This window comes from Psittacula echo (assembly GCF_963264785.1).
Source record: "Psittacula echo genome assembly, chromosome: 13".
In the NCBI taxonomy this organism is placed as follows: domain Eukaryota; kingdom Metazoa; phylum Chordata; class Aves; order Psittaciformes; family Psittacidae; genus Psittacula; species Psittacula echo.
Window position 1 is genome coordinate 2,821,742 of NC_137749.1, and position 17,578 is coordinate 2,839,319.

The window sequence follows — 17,578 nt, forward strand, 5'->3', positions numbered from 1 at the left end:
AGGAAAAGAAAACAATAAACACAAGTGATGCACAATACAATTGCTCCCCACCTGCCAACCAATACCAGCCTGACCCGAGCAGCGATCTGGGCCTTCTGGGTCACTCCCCCCAGTTTATATACTGGGCATGATGTGCTACCCCTTTGGCTACTCTGGGTCAGGTGTTTTGTCTCTGCTTCCTCCCAGCCTCTTGTGCCCCTCCTCACTGGCAGAGCATCAGACTGAAAAGTCCTCGATCGGAGTAAGCATTACTTAGCAACAACTGAAAACATCAGTATGTTATCAGGGTTGTTCTCAGACTAAAGCTGAAAACGCAGCACTGCACCAGCTAGTAAGAAGGAAAAAAATAACTTACAGCTGAACCCAGGACAGACACCTTAAGAAATATCAGTACAGTTTGGTTTTAAAAATCTCTATGTCACCTGTTGATTCAGAGTCACCCTTGAAGTACCAAATCATATGTATATTTTTGTTAATAACCTTAAAATGTGAGAGCTCCTCATGCAGTCGCTGTAAGCGGGGTAAAATCTCCGTCCCACAGAGGAGCCAAACTGAGCTGAAACCTAAAAATGTTTCCTTTAGCTCTGCTGAGGACTTGCCAGCAAGAAATCCTCCCAAACACAGATGTTTTAGGGAGTAACGTGGGACTGAGAGAGCTGAGATCTGGTGACTGTGCTGGCAGCTGCAGTTGCCACTCCCGCCTTAATCTGGGCAGATCTTGATGAATCATATTTGTAACGTGATCTTTTCTGCACTTTTAATGCATTACTGTGTCTAAATGGTAATGTGGAGATTGTTTTTACACTCCACCAGCTACCCTGTGGCTGAAAAGTCACATTTGCAGAAGTTCTATTAATAAAAGACCTGCCCTGACTGAGCCTTCTGGATCATGCCAAGGAAGCATTAAAAGATTTAAATCTATTAATGCTGATGTCCCATTTCCTTCTGCCACAAAATAACAAGCGGTGATGACTCGCTGCAGCTCAGTAATCCCCCAAGATTTTACACATCACGAGAAGTGATTCTCACCAAGAATATTCCTTTGGGTTTAATGTAACAACATGCAAAATTTTCTAGTAAAATTAAATACTAATAATAATGAACTGTTGGGCTTTATTTGGGAATTTCAGGTTGGATATTCACACCCATAGAGAGAATCTTTATAGCATTCACTTTTTATACCAGACGCACATTACTTTGGAATTACCTTTGAGCAGGTTTTCAGGTTGCCGAGGCTTGGTTCAACAGGTTCAGAGCTGCACGAAAAACACATGGATCCCCATACCCAGCAGTGGCCATTTCATGTTTCATCAGCTCAAGCCTATTACTCACCAGCATCAGCCTATTTTAAGTAAAGATAAAAGAGGACTTTTTCAGTTGCGCTACCCAATCTTGAATTTCAAACAACCAAAATAATCCCTTGCTGCTTATTTGGAGGGTTGGTTTTGAGGTGTGAGGGTTTATTTAGATATGCTTTAAAAGCACTTAAAATGCATAAATGTTCCCTGTACCACCCGCTGAAGGGCTGTCAGAGTTCACACGTTGGTTTCAAAGTGTTACACAGGAACACCAAAACCAGATGCGTTTGTCATTTCCTTTATCCTCCAAGTTCTGCCTGTGCTGCCTGAATCCAACCGTTGTCTCCTCTTCCACCCCTCCTTGCCAAGCCACTCCACCATTTCAGTGCTTCCTCCCAAACCACCACACTTTATTTTCAGGAAATGGCAGTAAAATGACCTTTATAACGTAACAGCTGTAGTCATTTCCTGTGTTTCAGATTCAGATCTAGTTCAATGAGTACCAGTGCATTGAGGGTTAGGAAACTACCATTAATTCTACCATCAACAACCAGCTACAACATGAAGTTCCTTAAATGTAAATGTATTCTACAAAATTACTCCATGCTTGGTTTGCCTCCTCCTCTCGTCACCCCCAGGCGTGAATCAGGAGCAGCTCAACTGGAATCCCCGGGGGCAAGCAGATGTATAATAATATTGAGTATTGTTTTGCTCTCACTTGCAGAAATGAGAACTATTATAATAATTGGAGTATTTTCCTTAATGAAGCACTTTAACGACTTATTGGGAAAATTAAAACTTAGGTGTGGAAATATCCCTGTTGCATCATAATTAATTGGCAAGAAATCCAATCTAACAGGAATCAATTCACTCTGTGGTGGTCCCTGCCCACGGCAGGGGGTTGGAATTAAGATATCTTAAGGTCCTTTCCAACCCAACCCATTCTATCATTCTGTGATTCTATGGAGGAAATGCTTGCATGTGAGCACAGATCAGCCTTCCCATATGGGACAGAGAATCCCACCACGGCCTCCTCCATGCGGCTATGGGGAAATGCCATGTCCTCGCTGTGGTTCTCCTCACCAGGACACATGGATCGACACCAGGGACAACACCGGTGACCATCGCACCTTCCGCAGAGGGCTGCAGCACGTCCATGAAGGGTCACGGAGCCCCCAGGACCTCGCGGTTTGGGTGCAGGCCCCACCGAGCCGCCGGTCCCCACAGGGCTGTGGCGGGAGCAGCATGGAGGCCTGAGGTAAGGAACGAGGCATGGCCGGGCTGTGGGTGACAACAGGCAGTGCCCAACCCGCACCGACACGGGCCATAGCTCCTCCTTCTGTAGCGTGCCCGAAGGGGCCGCGGCCTCTCGGAGGGGCCCCTCACGGTGCCTCAGAGCCCGGCAGCTGCCCCGCTAAAGCCCCCCTTACCCTCAGCATCCATCTCCTCCCCGGAACGTCCTCCCTGAGCATCATCCCGCCAACCGGCCTCGCTATGGCGGCGCACAGCCCCGCTCTGATTGGCCGCGGTGTGACCCATGTGATGGCGGCGGTAGCGGCGATTGGTCGGCGGGCGAGACCGGTTTCCCGGGCAGCGGGCTCCGGGTGCCGCCATGGCGAGCGTGCATGAGAGCCTGTACTTCAACCCGATGATGACGAACGGCGTGGTGCACGCCAACGTCTTCGGCATCAAGGACTGGGTCACCCCCTATAAGATGGCGCTGCTGGTGCTCCTGAGCGAGCTGGGCCGCGCCGGCGCGCAGCTGGGCCTGCTGGAGCGGCGCCGGCTCAACCGGCTGCTGCTGCCGCTACTACAGGTCGGGGCCTGGGTGTGGGGACAGGGGGAGGGATGGTGACCCCACAGTCGCGTTGTAGTATATCGCGACATGTCGCTCTCCCCTTCCCCAGGGTCCTGACATGCCGCTGTCGCGACTGCGCAAGGCTATCGAGGAGTGCTGCTCGCACCTGGCCAGCTCCGTGCACATCAGGTGGGCGCCGGGGTCGCGCCTCCCCTTCCCCGCCTGTCCGAGGGAGACCCGTACCGAGGTGCGGGGTACGGCCTGCGAGGGCCGGACACGGGCCCCGCTCAGGGCTTGCGGTGAAGGCTGCTCAGTGTGGCAGGGTTCTCCAGGGCTGGAGGCTGAGGAGCGCTGTTGATCATCCCTGCCCTCCCGTCGGGTCGGTGTTCTGTGCGGCCAAGGTGAAAACACCGCTGCTGCAAAGGGTGGCTCTGTGGAAGATGATAGAGGTGCTCTCTGCATGCTCTGTTACATAGATCTACCGTGGTACCTGCTGAGAAGTGCTCTGTAACGTGTGAATGTGTAGTTTAAAAAGGTGCAGAAATTTACTTCTATAGTTGCCTTAGTTGGGGCTTAGGACTAGATGGTTTTTAAGGTCCCTTCCAACCCAAACCATTCCATGATTCCAAGTTCTCATGAATCAGTTCTGAAAGGCCCCAAACCCAGACACCAGAGCTGTCTGCTTTAAAGTTTCTATGTACAGAAGGTCTGTTTTGATATTGTCTAACTCACTGAACAGCAGCAGCTTTAAAAATCACTCTGTTTTTCATTATGTTAAAAGAATAACCATCTTTTCTAGTTGTTCTCTTTACTGAAAGAGCTGTTTATAAAGGAAAAAGAACCCAACCAAACCTGATCATTATTAGCCTTATTATTAATATTTTGTATGTTTTGTTTTGGCTTATGAGTATAAAACCCTTCTGGGCCTAATGAAGCAGCTGCCACTTGGTTCTGGTTGTGTTTAGTCATCTAGATCTGAAATAGAAGATTTTATTTGATGCCTATTATAATGCCCTTAAAAATGTGGGTTTCTTTTCCCTGTTTAGGTTAAAACTTATGGCAGAAGGAGAACTGAAAGATATGGAACAATTTTTTGATGACCTTTCAGATTCATTTACAGGCACGGAGCCAGAAGTTCATAAAACAAGTGTAGTAGGTAACTAGCTGTTATCCATATGCTGTATTTGATGTGCTATCACTGATGTAGTTCACTCAGCATACAGCTTTGGTTTTCTTTTTGGGGTGGTGTAAAGATTGCATGATCTGATTTTTCTCTTGCTCAGATGTTTCATATTGTAATGTTCTTACACTGAGCTTAATTTTGCTGTGATCAGGTGGTCTGTGAGATTTGCCACTAAAGCAATACCAGGTTTACTCCCTCCAAAATAGTCTCATCAGTTGGTAGGCTGAGACACAGAAGTGAAATCAAATAATGTGATGTAAGCTTCCGCTTATGATGGTTTCTTGCCTCCTCTCTGAAACAGCGACCTTACAGGCAGTTGTCATAACAGATGCTTCCCTTTGCAGGCCTCTTTCTGCGCCATATGATCCTGGCATACAATAAGCTTTCTTTTAGTCAGGTCTATAAGCTTTACACTGCACTTCAGCAGTACTTTCAGAATGATGACGAGAGAAAAAATGGAATTGATGAGAGTGATATGGACCTAACAAATACAGAGGAATTTGAAGGGAAGATGGAGAAAGAAGAACTCGATCTACCTCTAAGGTGATACGTTAAGTCTTTCCCGCTTCTTAAGAGAATTAAGTCTTATTTCAGATTACTTCTGTGCACATCAGAGTAAACTTAAGCTTTGTCCAGATCAAGGTGCTACTGCTGTTAAACCTTCCAGGCTCCACCAGTGGTCATCTAGGCCATGTATGTGTCCTGTCACTAGCAAATCCAGCTGCAGTATTGAGATGTAGTGATTTTTAAAGCCTCATGCACACTGGCAGAGCCGGGTGGCTGCTGCTTTTCCTTGGTGCCACCATGTGGTAGCACTTCTAAATGACAGCAGTTCTGCTCATCGTAGAAGATGGCAGTCCCGGTTCTCATGCTCACTTAGGGAATCGCAGGTTAAAAGCCAGATGCTGCCCACAGTTTCCTTCTGCACAGCCCAGTGCCGGTTGAATTGTGCCAGTGTGTGAGGTGCTAAAGCTGTTGGAGACTTTACTTTTGCTTCCAACAAGGAAAGATTGCTCGCTAAGGGGAAAGTTAAGCTTAATGGTTTTGGTTTCTCTTGTTGCCCTTCTCCAAATAGAAGAACTCACATCTATTTATATCAAAAATGAGAAGCAAATATTGTGAGTTTTCACATGCTAAAGAAATACTTCACTGTAGGAATAATCCCAAGAGCATTTTGTGTATCCATACATTTAAAACTACTTTCTAAACTGCCTTTCTATAAAATTGTGCTTGTGCATGCTCTGCCATATCATGAGTCAGTTAACAGCTCGTGGAGCCTGGCTGTCTGCTGTACTTGCTGTCTTTGCTTGGAACAAACTGGTAGCTGCTCTTGCAGAACAGCTGTTTTCTGGAGTGATATGTGTGGCTCAAGTGCCAGTTCATTTCATTGTGACTGTCTTTGGAAGAAAGGAAAAACAGAGCAAAGCCATTGGAATATGGCAACCCCAAATCTTCTATCTGCTGTTTTCCACTGGGTTTTCACATGTATTCAGGGTAATACTCATATTGACTATGGTCTGCAGGTCTAAGATTACAACTAAACTGTGTAAAATCATTTATTAAGCTTTCTCCTTTTAGTTTCCTTTTGTGCTTTGAGCTGTGATATCTCTTAAAACTTCATAAAGCAAAAGTGTGCAGTGTCCAATAAAATGTATTTCCATGTATTTCATTGCCCTTCTTTCTAACCAGAGTGCTTCTTTCCAGGGAAGAAGAGATATCTTGCAGTGGGCCTCTTTCCCAGAAACAAGCAGAGTATTTTCTTTCTCAGCAGGTATGTTAATTCTGAATACAGTTGAGTAAATGATCTGCAACGTGAATTTCACCTTCAGTCTTATCCACAGTGTCAGACATGATGTTTTCTTAGGTCTGTTAAAGATGGGTTGATAGCTTGCATGTAGTTGCTCAGTATGAGCACTTGGGGCTAAAAGCGTTTTATCTAGACTTGCACACCAGATGATGATGTTTGATTCTGAGAAGGTCACTTCCGTTCTGACTGTTTGCCTCGGATTTGATGTCTGTGAAATGTGCAGTTTTGTTGATTATTCCAGCTGATAAATACAGAATGGAGCAGAAATGCACATGGGCACAAATGGCAGTAAAAGCACTGCATGCTTCTAATAGCTTATAAAGAGAAACGTATATATAAAAATAATACAAAATGCAAGTAGAAATATGTATAAATATATAAATAAAATAAATTGCAAATTATAAATATAAATAAAATATAAAAATTAAAATAGGTATAATATGAGATGTTTTAAAAGTTCAAAGTAACTTCTCAGTGCTGTTAGGTTCTTTACCTTTAGGGGTTGCTGAATCTGGTAGCCTGATCATGGCAAAGCTCCTGCAGCTCCATGGCTTCCGGTGCAAGCAGTGTTGAGGCCCAGCATGCTGTCTGTTACCCTCTTCCCCTCTCTGGCTGATGAGGATGAAGTGTGATGAGGATGATTAGTGTGAAATACATGCACATGTTTGCTTCTGTGTGCATGTGCTCTCTCGCTCTTGATTTCACCAGTAACTGGGCTTACAGTCTCAGTTTATCAAGTAACTGGCCCCTGGATGGCCTTGTCTCCAGTTGCTTCCAGCAGAAAGACACAACACACATACAAATGCAGCTCTCAGTTGACCCAAAGGCCCCACAGTCTTTTCCATCAGCTGGCTGGGGACCTCCTGGTAGGTCTGGACTTCCTCCAGGTTTTTTATTGATTTACTTTGCGAAGCAAACCATGGATTCACTCTTAGTTTCCTGGTTGTTTCTGTAAGAAGATGCATGTCATTCCAGTGAGCAATCCATTGTATTAGTTCTTCAAATTGAAAATTAAACAGAGTTCTTTAAGTACCTTTAAACACTCCTTTGAATAAGCTTTTGTTTCACTTGGTCTCTCTGATCTCTGCCAAGTGAATGTTATAATACAGTATAGCATAAAACTGCCACTGATGTTTCAGCGTCACAGCAGACAGAGCTGTTATGAAATCTCTTTAATGTTACCTCCAAGCAGATGACAAACTGACAAGCATGTATCAAAATACATTTGTAACCCTCTGGATTGTCACTTATCTTACTTTTGCTTTTAAATTTTCATTCCAGGCTTCTTTATTAAAGAATGATGAAACAAAGGCTCTTGCTCCAGCATCCTTACAAAAGGAACTGAACAACTTGTTAAAATTTAATCCGGACTTTGCTGAAGCAGTAAGCGTCTCTTTTTTCATCCAAAATGGTTGTAAAGGGATTTCTTATCTCTAGGATGGGATTATTTGGGAGTAATTTATTCTGTATTGAAATATAAGCAGATGATAAAAATGTGAGCAAGTTGCATGTAAATGTTCAAGAAGTCCTCTCCAGGGTTCCATTTGACCTAAAGAGTCGTTCTGCCCAAGTCCCACAGTGCCAAGAAAAGAATATGTAGCTTTAGCATCTCCTTTTTATCTGCACGGCATCTGGAAGCAGTGCTCACAGTTAAAAGTTTCTTCTGGAGTGCATGCACAGTGGGAGTCATGTCTCCATTCCCTCACTTAGCACATAAATATAGGAATTCTACCAATGTAGAGGTCTCAGGCTTGGTGGGATAGTTCTGACAGCCAGATCTTGGCCTATGGAACGCTACCTGTTAGGGAAAATGACCAATTTTACCCAAGTTTTACAGGAATTCTGCACAGGTAGTGTCAGCATCACTGCAACTTCTGATCGAGCCCTTTCCTGGGCATGCAGTATTGCAGGGTTGCACTTATTAGGCAACCTTTCTCAGTAAGAAGATACATAGTAATTATAAACCCTCCTTTGTTTTAGTAGTTCTGGATAGTTAAAGCTGATTTTGCTTCAATTTTTAGCATTATTTAAGCTACTTAAATAGTCTCAGAGTGCAAGATGTCTTCAGTTCAACCCACAGCCTCCTTCATTACTTTGACCGGTTAATCCTCACTGGAGCAGAAAGCAAAAGCAATGGGGATGAAGGTTATGGTCGGAGTCTGAGATACGCTGCTCTGAACCTGGCTGCACTGCACTGTCGCTTTGGCCACTAGTAAGTTACTGTATTGTACCACACCACTGAAATTCACCTTGTTGCATCTCGTAAGTGCTGATAGATAGCTCTTCTGTTTGTTCTGAAAACTATTCAGGAGGAGAAGGGACTTTAATTTGATAACAGCTACAGTTGGGTTGGAATTTTCTTGGAATCTTGATTTGTTTTGGTTTGTTTTCATTTTGACATTTATTTGGTTTCCATAATAACTGAGCCATCTAGAGCAGGGTAAGAGTTGACATTTGTCTGCGTCCTTTTGCAACTGTTTCCTAAGTATTTAAGTTCTCCATTGCTACGTTTCCATGACCTCAGAAAGGTCAGTGGACGTGGATGCCTATTTTCAGCTATATTCTCAAGAAACTGGCTGGTTTTCTGTTAACATTCAAATTAGCGTAGAGCTGATGATCTGGAAAAGGGATCATTAAAGGAAGAAAAGCCATCTGAGCTTTTTTAGTTTTAAAATGCCATAGGGGTAGGTGTTACTGTATTGATAAAGCTAGCTTACCCACCTCCATATATGGCTGGCATATATTGACTGTTGCCTGGAGGCATCACGTAAAAGGGCTGGAGATGGGAAGGACATCTGCAAAATTGAGACCAACGACGCTTTCTACACAGGCAAATGCTTAACATTGCCCTTGTTCAAACAATAGCTTGGCACGTTGGCCTGTACAGGGTTTGAAAGCCTGCTTAGGGTTACAGTTGTGTTTTTGTAGTGGCGTGCAGATGTTGTCTTGCTTATTATCCTCCAGACTAGAATATATTGCTGAAGGGCCTGGAGGAAATGCAGGCTTTTTCATCAGTCTTTAATCAGAGTTATCTGCTGAGTGCTGTATGCATAATTTACATCAATATACCTCAGTATCGTAATGTATTTTAAGCACTGTGGGCGCACTAATATGTTCTCCCTTTTTGTTTGCTGATAGCCAACAGGCTGAACTTGCACTTCAGGAAGCTATCCGAATTGCACAGGAGTCTAACGACCACGTTTGCTTGCAGCACTGCCTGGTAAGGTAGCTGTGTTGAAACGAAGTTAAGCCACCTTTGTGATCTGAGCCTTTGCTCAGTGAACTGTTGCAGGGCTACTTTTACAGTGGTAGCTCATCAGATCACATCAGTAATTTAAGTATAACTGCCCAGCAGTGGGGTGAAAGTGCCTGTGGCAGGTGGGTCACCCACAGCACCTGTAGGGAGATCGTGGGATGGTTTTGTTGTAGCTCAGGATTACTTTTTTAAACAGGAGTTGTGATTCCAGAGTACAAATACCTTAGTACCAAGCTCAAAGTTTAGTCTTACGTGTATTAAAGAGACACAGCATTTCATAAACTTCCTCCTTTCCTCCCATCTCTTGGATTCTGAAAGAGTAATCAGCCTTCTTTTGAGCAAACAAAAAGGAGGAGGGAAAGGCTTAGATATCTCTGTATTTTGTTCTGTAATGTGTATTATTGATATGATGAATTGGCATCAATGGTATCAGATTCCTGCATTACTTTCCCTGCATTCCCCTCAACCTCCAGTTCAGTGCTGACTGCTGTCAAGCAAGCGTTGCAGCCGAGCTGCACTTCTAATATATTCTGCTGTGCAGCATTTAATAGAGGTTGCCTTAGTATCACATTAATCCTGAAGAGTGGTTATTATTTCCAGTAGGTTCTTGTGCATTCCATGCTAAAAGTTTAAAGTGTTGCAGCCCTTGGCTGTCTGCAATGGGACTTTTAACTTCTCTTTCCTTGCTAGAGCTGGTTGTACATCTTGGAGCAGAAGATATTCGATAGCTGTGTTCTGCTGGAGCACTCTGTAAACAAATCTTTACATTTTGGTTTGCCAGTAAGTTCATTTCAATTATCCTTAACTTTATTCCAGGGAAAACGTGTGGTGAGGGGAGCGTAGGAGGGGGTTTGGGTTTCGTGGCTGGTCTATTCAAAATACGTAACTGAATTAAAGCAAATCTCACTCCAAAATCCAGCTGTTTCTATTAGTTTCACTCCTCACATTAACAAACCAGAGTTCAGTTGCTTTAATGCCAGTGCATTATTGCAAGCCTCACTGTTTTTCCTTCTAATTTGTTTGGTTTTCAGGCAGAAAAACTGTGTGGCTTCTAGCCCAGCCCCATGCACCATTTTGGCCTTAGGCCCATAGCACAATCTGCTGATGCTCAAAGGGAGGTTCTTATGCCTCTGCCTTCCCTCAAACTCGGTGCTGGTGCCTCTGGCAGGGCTTTGAACACAGGTTTACTTGTAGGGCTCTGTCCCAGCTGTGAGATCTTGCAAGGCAGCCCTCCCCTTTGATAGTTTTGCACCCTGGATGTTTAGTTGCTAATGTTTAGTTCTATCTGCCCCAAGATCGGCAAGCTCTTTGTTAAGAGAATTGTTCTAAAAGGAATTAAACTGCTGATGTTAGGAGATGAGAGCAGGCCTGGCTGCTTGGTGGGGAAGGGGAGGGAAGGCTCTGTGTTTTCACAGCTGTCTCATCGCTGGAGAAATCCAGGTACAAGTCCTGTCTTCTTCTTTTAAGACTTCTATGTGGAGGAGTGGAAATTACCTTTCACATCTAACAAAATGGCATTCACGTATGTGTGGGTGTGCGTAAGTGGGTATTTCAAGAAATGCCTGGAGCAGTGTTCCTTTGTCTGTACTGAATAACATCATCCCTTTTTCTCTGGGATTATTTTCCCCTTAGTTCAGAACTCTTGCTCCAGTGTAATTTGCAAGTATAGTGGACTCTGTTTTCAGTCTTTCAGTGCTGTTGTGTGTGTGTACACAAATATGTGTATATATATGCTTTTTTCCTTCCCAGTACCTTGCTTCCCTGGGAATACAGTCCTTGGTTCAGCAAAGAGCTTTTGCAGGGAAGGCTGCCAACAAACTAATGGATGCCTTAAAAGATTCTGATCTGTTGCATTGGAAACACAGCTTGTCGGAGCTTATTGATATTAGTATAGCTCAGAAGACTGCCATTTGGAGATTGTATGGCCGCAGGTATTTTGTTTCTTTTGAACTCTTGGGTTAGCTCACTGTACTTGTTAGCACATAATGCATTATGAGTTATTTATACAGGAGCAACAAGTGACTGTGTCTCTTCAGTGCACTAAAATAAAGCAATCAGACTGTGATTCTGTACAGGCTGAGAGCAATTACTTCCATTCTGTTGTGTTCCTCTGAAATTCATACTGGAGAAGAGATTGAGTTTCCATTTAGTAGTGGCAAATAGATTGTAAGTTGTTCCTGTGCCCGTTTTCAACATCTCTGTGCTTAGACTGTGTGCAGCTTTTGGTGTGTAGTACTTGATGCGCATGTGTAGCCCAGAGTTCCTGGATAGCAGTTGTTTTACAAGCTTCCATTCTCTCCCAGGTCCTTGACTTACCAGAAAATGCAGGCTAGTGTCATAACAAGAACATAGATTAAAACTAGTTGTGTTTATTGCTTGAAAGCTAAAACATGTTTCTCTTGCACAAGCACCATGGCACTCCAACAAGCCCAGACATTGCTGAGCATGAACAGTCTGGAGGCTGTGAATGTGGGCGTTCAGCAGAATAACACAGAGTCCTTTGCTGTAGTCCTGTGTCACCTGGCTGAGCTGCACGCAGAGCAGGTGAGGTTTATGGCTATTTGTGCAAAATGTCATTTGGGCGAGAGGATGTGTGGGTGTTATTGACAGGGAGTGCGAGACTTGACTTGTGTTTTGTTCTGACTTCAATGTCTGCATTGGGGCGAAGAAAATGCAGGCTTTGGCTCAGCAGGTTCTGGCTGTGAAGGTTGTGTTGCAATGAAGGGGAGCGGTGCTTGCCCTGGTGTGCATTAATCACAGTGCTCTTTCTGTCTTACAGGGATACTTTGCAGCTGCTTCTGAAATACTGAAACACCTAAAGGAAAGATTCCCTCCCAACAGTCAACATGCACAGGTAGAATGTCATTTAGCTTGTAAATCCTGTAACTATTATACAACAGGATCTGAATTCCATTGCATCTGAATTCCTTCCTCTGTATGCCTTAGGCTATACATTGGATAATTTCACTTGGCTCATGACCTCACAGGAAGTCGTGTGGCATAAACTCTGCTACAGAAGCATAAAAAAGATGCCCTGTTGTTTTAAGACTGGTGAAGCATTTATCTCACCCTAGCTTCCTAAGAAAAAGCTATTTGAGTAGAAATGTCATTGACAAGAGGAACGTGCATCTGCTTCATGAGCACATATAGGAATTAAATGCTCTGCATTGATTTGGAGCTTCAAAGTTCTGTTTAATTGATGCTGCTTATCTTGATGTACTGCAGTCCAGAAATAACTGAGAGAATAGGGTGGAGTTTGTGTAACTCTGGTAAACACATTAACACATGAGTCTAAGACAGTATTTACATTGAAGTGTTCAAGATTCCATTAAATATAGTTTGGTCCTTTTCATTACAGAACAAGTCTACTGTTTCAAAGCATTAGTAATGATTCAGAAGAGCTTTTGTACTTAAAATGCTGTTAAATAGGTGAGCTTTGGTATTGAAACATTAATCCAAACCTGAGCCATTTTCCATTGAGGATAGCAATATAGTAAAGCCAGTAACTGCAGGGTGACAGTGAGTTGTGTCTAGAAATAAATATGCAGAGGGGAAAAGAAAAAGTCAATTCTAACTTGGGATTAGAAAATGAGTTGGGCACAACTTCTAAAACTTGTTCCTGGTGCTCTTTGTTTAGCTTTGGATGCTGTTTGATCAGAAAATACAGTTTGAGAGAGCCATGAATGATGGCAGATACCATATAGCAGATTCTCTTGTAGCAGGAATTACAGCGCTGAATAGCATTGAAGGCGTGTACAGGTAAGAAATCATGACTCTGCGTACACTTGCAGGTGTCTGCCATGAAGATAATGAAAAGTTTAGCAAAATGATTGCTCTGTTCTGTGTGCTTACATGATCTTCCCTTTCCAAAGCTAAGTGGGGTCACGTTGTCTATTCTGAAGTGCTTATTCCATTAGAGTATTTCCTGCAGTCGTAATTTCCAGTCGTTTCTCTGGACACCTTAAGAACTGCAGTAGCACTGCTGAAGTTGGTGTTATTCTACAGCTGTAGATCTGTTGTGCGAACACAAAATACTTCTTTGAAATCTGCCATGGTAACTGTGCTCAAACAACCTAGGCACAAAGCAGATTTTTATGTCAAGCAGCTAGGGGTGGATCTCAGGCCTGCTCTGAGCTTGAGTGTCTTCATCTGTGTCCTGGTTTCTACAGCTACAAAATGGAGCAATACGTTTTTTCACTCACTTTAATGGCTTCTTGTTTCTAAATGAGAAGGATGTGTTAGAAATAGGTAGAGTTAAAACTTGTTGTTTGAGAGCATGAAAACCAACTTCCTGATAAAAGCAATTTCTTGTTGATGAGGCAAAACACTTAAAGACATAACCAGTGCCAGTAAGCCAGAAGGTCAGTATTCAAGCTGTGGGACCTGATGTTTGTCCTTCTGGAATTGGACTGGTTTGTGATTTCCCTGATCTTTAAATATTCTACTCAGTGTCTTCGTTCAGGGTGTTTGTACACATCCCCTACTGCTGTGTATTTGTTTCTCGTTTCCCTGTTCTCGCTCTTTCCCGGTTGCTCCGTATCCTTGTTAGCTCAAGCCAATTTTAGCTACTTTACCTCATACCTGTTTTTCTTACAGATAATTAATTGTGCTTCCTAGCTTGCATGCGCTCCCGCTTCTGCTGCCTGTTTGGCCTTTGGTTTTGGCAATCCCTGTTTTCTGTCTGAAGCTGTTGTGTGAGTGTGATCCTTTCTGCCTGGGAGTTGTCCAGCTGGAATTGGAGATGCCTGTTTTTCCCCATCAGCATGTACAGCATGTGTACACTTAGTCAGAACACCATTCTGCAGTGACAAGAAACAGAGGGTCACCAATAGACACCTATTTTACTTATGTTCTGCAGAGCAGAGTTGTATCTAAAACACAAAACCACAATCAGTGATGTTTTCTTTCTACCACGGCAGAAAAGCCATTGTCTTGAAAGCCCAAAATCAAATGTCAGAGGCACACAAACTATTGCAGAAATTGCTGATCCACTGCCAGAAAATCAAGAACACCGAGATGGTGATTAGGTAAGAATGTTTTATTTTCAGAGTATTAAAGCCACTTTGCAGTGATTAGAATCAGCCATTTCAATTTGCCTGTGTTCTGAGCTCACTACTCTTCAGATTACCTACTATGATTTGGAGGTTAAAAAATCATTTCATTTATTAATCATGGTATGGAGGAATCCTCAAAATATCGTAGAATTGAAACCTTGTCATTTTAAATATGTAAACTGAAAAGTAGTAGACTTCAAGCTGCATAAAGACTTACGCAAGAAGAGGGAAACACTGCATCCAGAATAAACAGGAAATAGAAATGCATGTGTGTAGTTGTACCTTTGTGGTGACCTTCAGAGTAGTTGCAATGTTGTTTAATCTTTTGGATGTCAATGGCATCTCCTCTTAAGGATGTAATTTTAAGTTTATTGTATGTGCCGTAATGTGATTCATAATAAAATCAATACCATTATGGATGGAATAGATGGGAAACAAGTAAAGGTGTTTTATCAAAGGAAAAAGTTTGTAATTCTTTCCCCCTGTTTTGGTTAGCGTACTCCTGTCAATAGCAGAGCTCTACTGGAGATCTTCATGTCATACCATTGCCTTGCCTGTCCTGCTGCAGGCTCTTGCCCTCTCTCGAGAATATAGCCTCCAGTACTTGGCTTCTGAAACTGTGCTGAACTTGGCTTTCTCCCAGGTATGTCTGAGTTGTGTTTCCACGGGGCTACAGGGCAACATTTATTCTGGGGATCTGGATACTGGTTTTACTCCTGTGAGATTTAAGAAGGCAGCCTTGTTGGAATTAAGTTATTGATTCTGAGGAAGTATATTCTAAGTGTAAGATCTTGTGAGGAAGATAATAAAAGTTGAGCTTCATGCGTATCACTAAGATGTGTAGTTATTGCATATGATTAAGCAGCCAAGCATAAATTGCCCCTGCCTTAATTTCTTCAGTTGTTATTCTTTGTGCTGGTATTTTGGCTTTCTAGTAGCACACTTTGGCATGTGTTTGAATTAAAAATAATACTTGTAATGGAGTTCAGTTATATTGTTGATTTTGAGCTGGCAGAGACGTGGTTGTCAGCACTGACTGTGGTAGAGAAGCCATGCTTAATCATTTCAAATAGCAGCTTGTTTCTACTAGTACGTTTTGATTTAAAAGAAGATTGTGGGGGGAAAATACACATAAATATACATCCTTGTCTATAGTGCACTTGTTATTAGAAGCAGATGTAATGCCTGTTGCTCTTCTCTGAAGAAGCTGCTCTTACCAGTGGATTCCAGTATTAGACCATCAAGTATTTCTCTTTCAGCTGATCCTTGGCATTCCTGAACAAGCCCTGAATATTCTGCACATGGCAATAGAACCTGTCTTGGCCCACGGAGCTGTCCTAGACAAAGGCTGTGCCATGTTCTTGGTGGCCAAATGTCAGGTGGCTTCTGCAGCGTCCTACACACCACAGAAGAAGATTGAAGGTAGAGTGAAGAGGGATTCTCCTCGCTGACACTGTGCAGAGAAGTGCAAACCAGTGTATATACTGGGGTCTTGCTACACAATCACCATTGAAAAAAACCACTAAATGATATAGCAGTTGTGCTACCTAGATTTAAGATAGCAAAGTGAGTTATTCAACAGCCACGATGTTTATAGTGGAGTCTTGTGTATCCGCATACTTTCACACCCATGGTTTGCAGGGGAGGCTGAATAACAGAACTGAAAGAGCATGTTGCTAAGACACAAATTCTTTTGAAAAGCTGAGGAATTTGTCATTGGGCTCCTCAGAATTGAGCTGTATCACTTGGAATTGTTATGGTGATCTTATCTTAAATATGACTGTCCCGCTTGCTTTCCACAGCTTTGGAATCTGCTATCTTGAATTTAAATGAAGCCAAGACTTATTTTGCCAAAGTGGACTGTAAAGAGCAACTCAGAGACGTTCTCTACTTCCAAGCCCGGCTGTTCCACACCCTAGGCAAGACCCAGGAAAGGAACAAATGTGCCATGTTGTTCCGTCAGTTGCATCAGGAGCTGCCGGCACACGGTGTCCCCTTAATCAATGCCTTCAAGTGATGCATTTAAAGATGAGATTTGTTTGTTTGCCTGGGTTGTGGTTTTTTTTACAAGTGTCTTTTTATTATATTCGGTATTCCATGTTTCGAAATAACTGCCAATAAATCATGGTCTTCTATTGAACAAACTCGCATTTTGTTTGCAATGACATAAGGGAAAGCATGGGTTTCCACCCATTTCACTTTATTCTGTACTTGTAAATTAAGAATAAGAATTGAACGGGGGGAAAACAGACAGACTTTCTTGTCTGCATGATAAACACACCGAGGGGAATGGTGCAGTCACAATGAAATAATACCTGTTCTTTGTTGTGACATTTTCAGAATCAATGCTGGCTTTACGAACGCTGAGGAACAAAAACTAGTGGAAAATGTATGCGAAGCTGCTTTGTTCTTGCCTTAAGTGGTATAGAATGGGTCTCATTTAAAACATGTCCTTGCATTTAACCTGTCTACAGTGGCTGTTTACTCCATAGAAACAGATGGTGCTGGCAGAAGGGGAAAAAAATAGGATTCAGTTGAAGTCTAATGGTGCAGAGCCCCGGCGTTGTTCCGTGTGTCCTTGTGCAAAGAGCAGCGAGAGAAGAGATGAGCAACAGCCCCAGCACAGCTTATTGTACGTGTTCTCCTGTAGGAGCTGGTGTTATTTACCTGCTCTGGTTTTAGGGGTGAATAAATGAAGATAGTTGCAACTAACTCAGTATCTGATATGCTGCCATTGAGTTCTAGTAATTAGATCCTTGTTTTGGATGTAGATGAGATTGCCCTTTTGTGAGTGTAAACCCTGAGCGGTTGAACCGTGGGGATAGGAGATCCAGTCCTTTCACCTTGTGACTATATAGAAGGTGAACATCATGAGTATAAACGCTTGGAGATGCCCTGCCCAGAAGCACTAGATTAAACTGTGGCATTGTTAGCAATGAGAAAGCAAGAGCAGGCCTAAACATGGCTCTGCTGGGGCAGAGAAGCTCTAAAATGGGGTTGAAACAAGGGTAGTTCAGTGCTGGTTTAGTCATCCTGTTAAATTGTATTGGATTGTGGTTGTTGGCAGGTAATCTGTGCATTGATTTTAAAACACTGACTTTATTTCTAACAGGGAAGAGCAACGCAGGTTCACAGGAACGCTGGTTTTGGTGGCTCACCCCCTCTCAGCTACATTTTAATCC

At 43.0% G+C, this 17,578-nt stretch overlaps 1 protein-coding gene across 1 annotated transcript; it reads left to right on the forward strand.

The window, feature by feature from the left end:
* Positions 1-2,910: 2,910 nt before the first annotated feature.
* ANAPC5 (anaphase promoting complex subunit 5) lies at positions 2,911-16,413 on the forward strand (the record flags this gene model as incomplete). The annotated part of the gene is made up of 17 exons (XM_080628348.1): positions 2,911-3,114; positions 3,206-3,285; positions 4,143-4,252; positions 4,624-4,822; positions 5,984-6,050; positions 7,368-7,469; positions 8,108-8,298; positions 9,225-9,306; positions 10,033-10,122; positions 11,092-11,273; positions 11,751-11,886; positions 12,122-12,196; positions 12,980-13,101; positions 14,262-14,369; positions 14,892-15,039; positions 15,656-15,818; positions 16,199-16,413. 17 exons carry the CDS (start codon positions 2,911-2,913, stop codon positions 16,411-16,413), a joined length of 2,274 nt encoding a protein of 757 aa, XP_080484474.1.
* Positions 16,414-17,578: the final 1,165 nt, after the last annotated feature.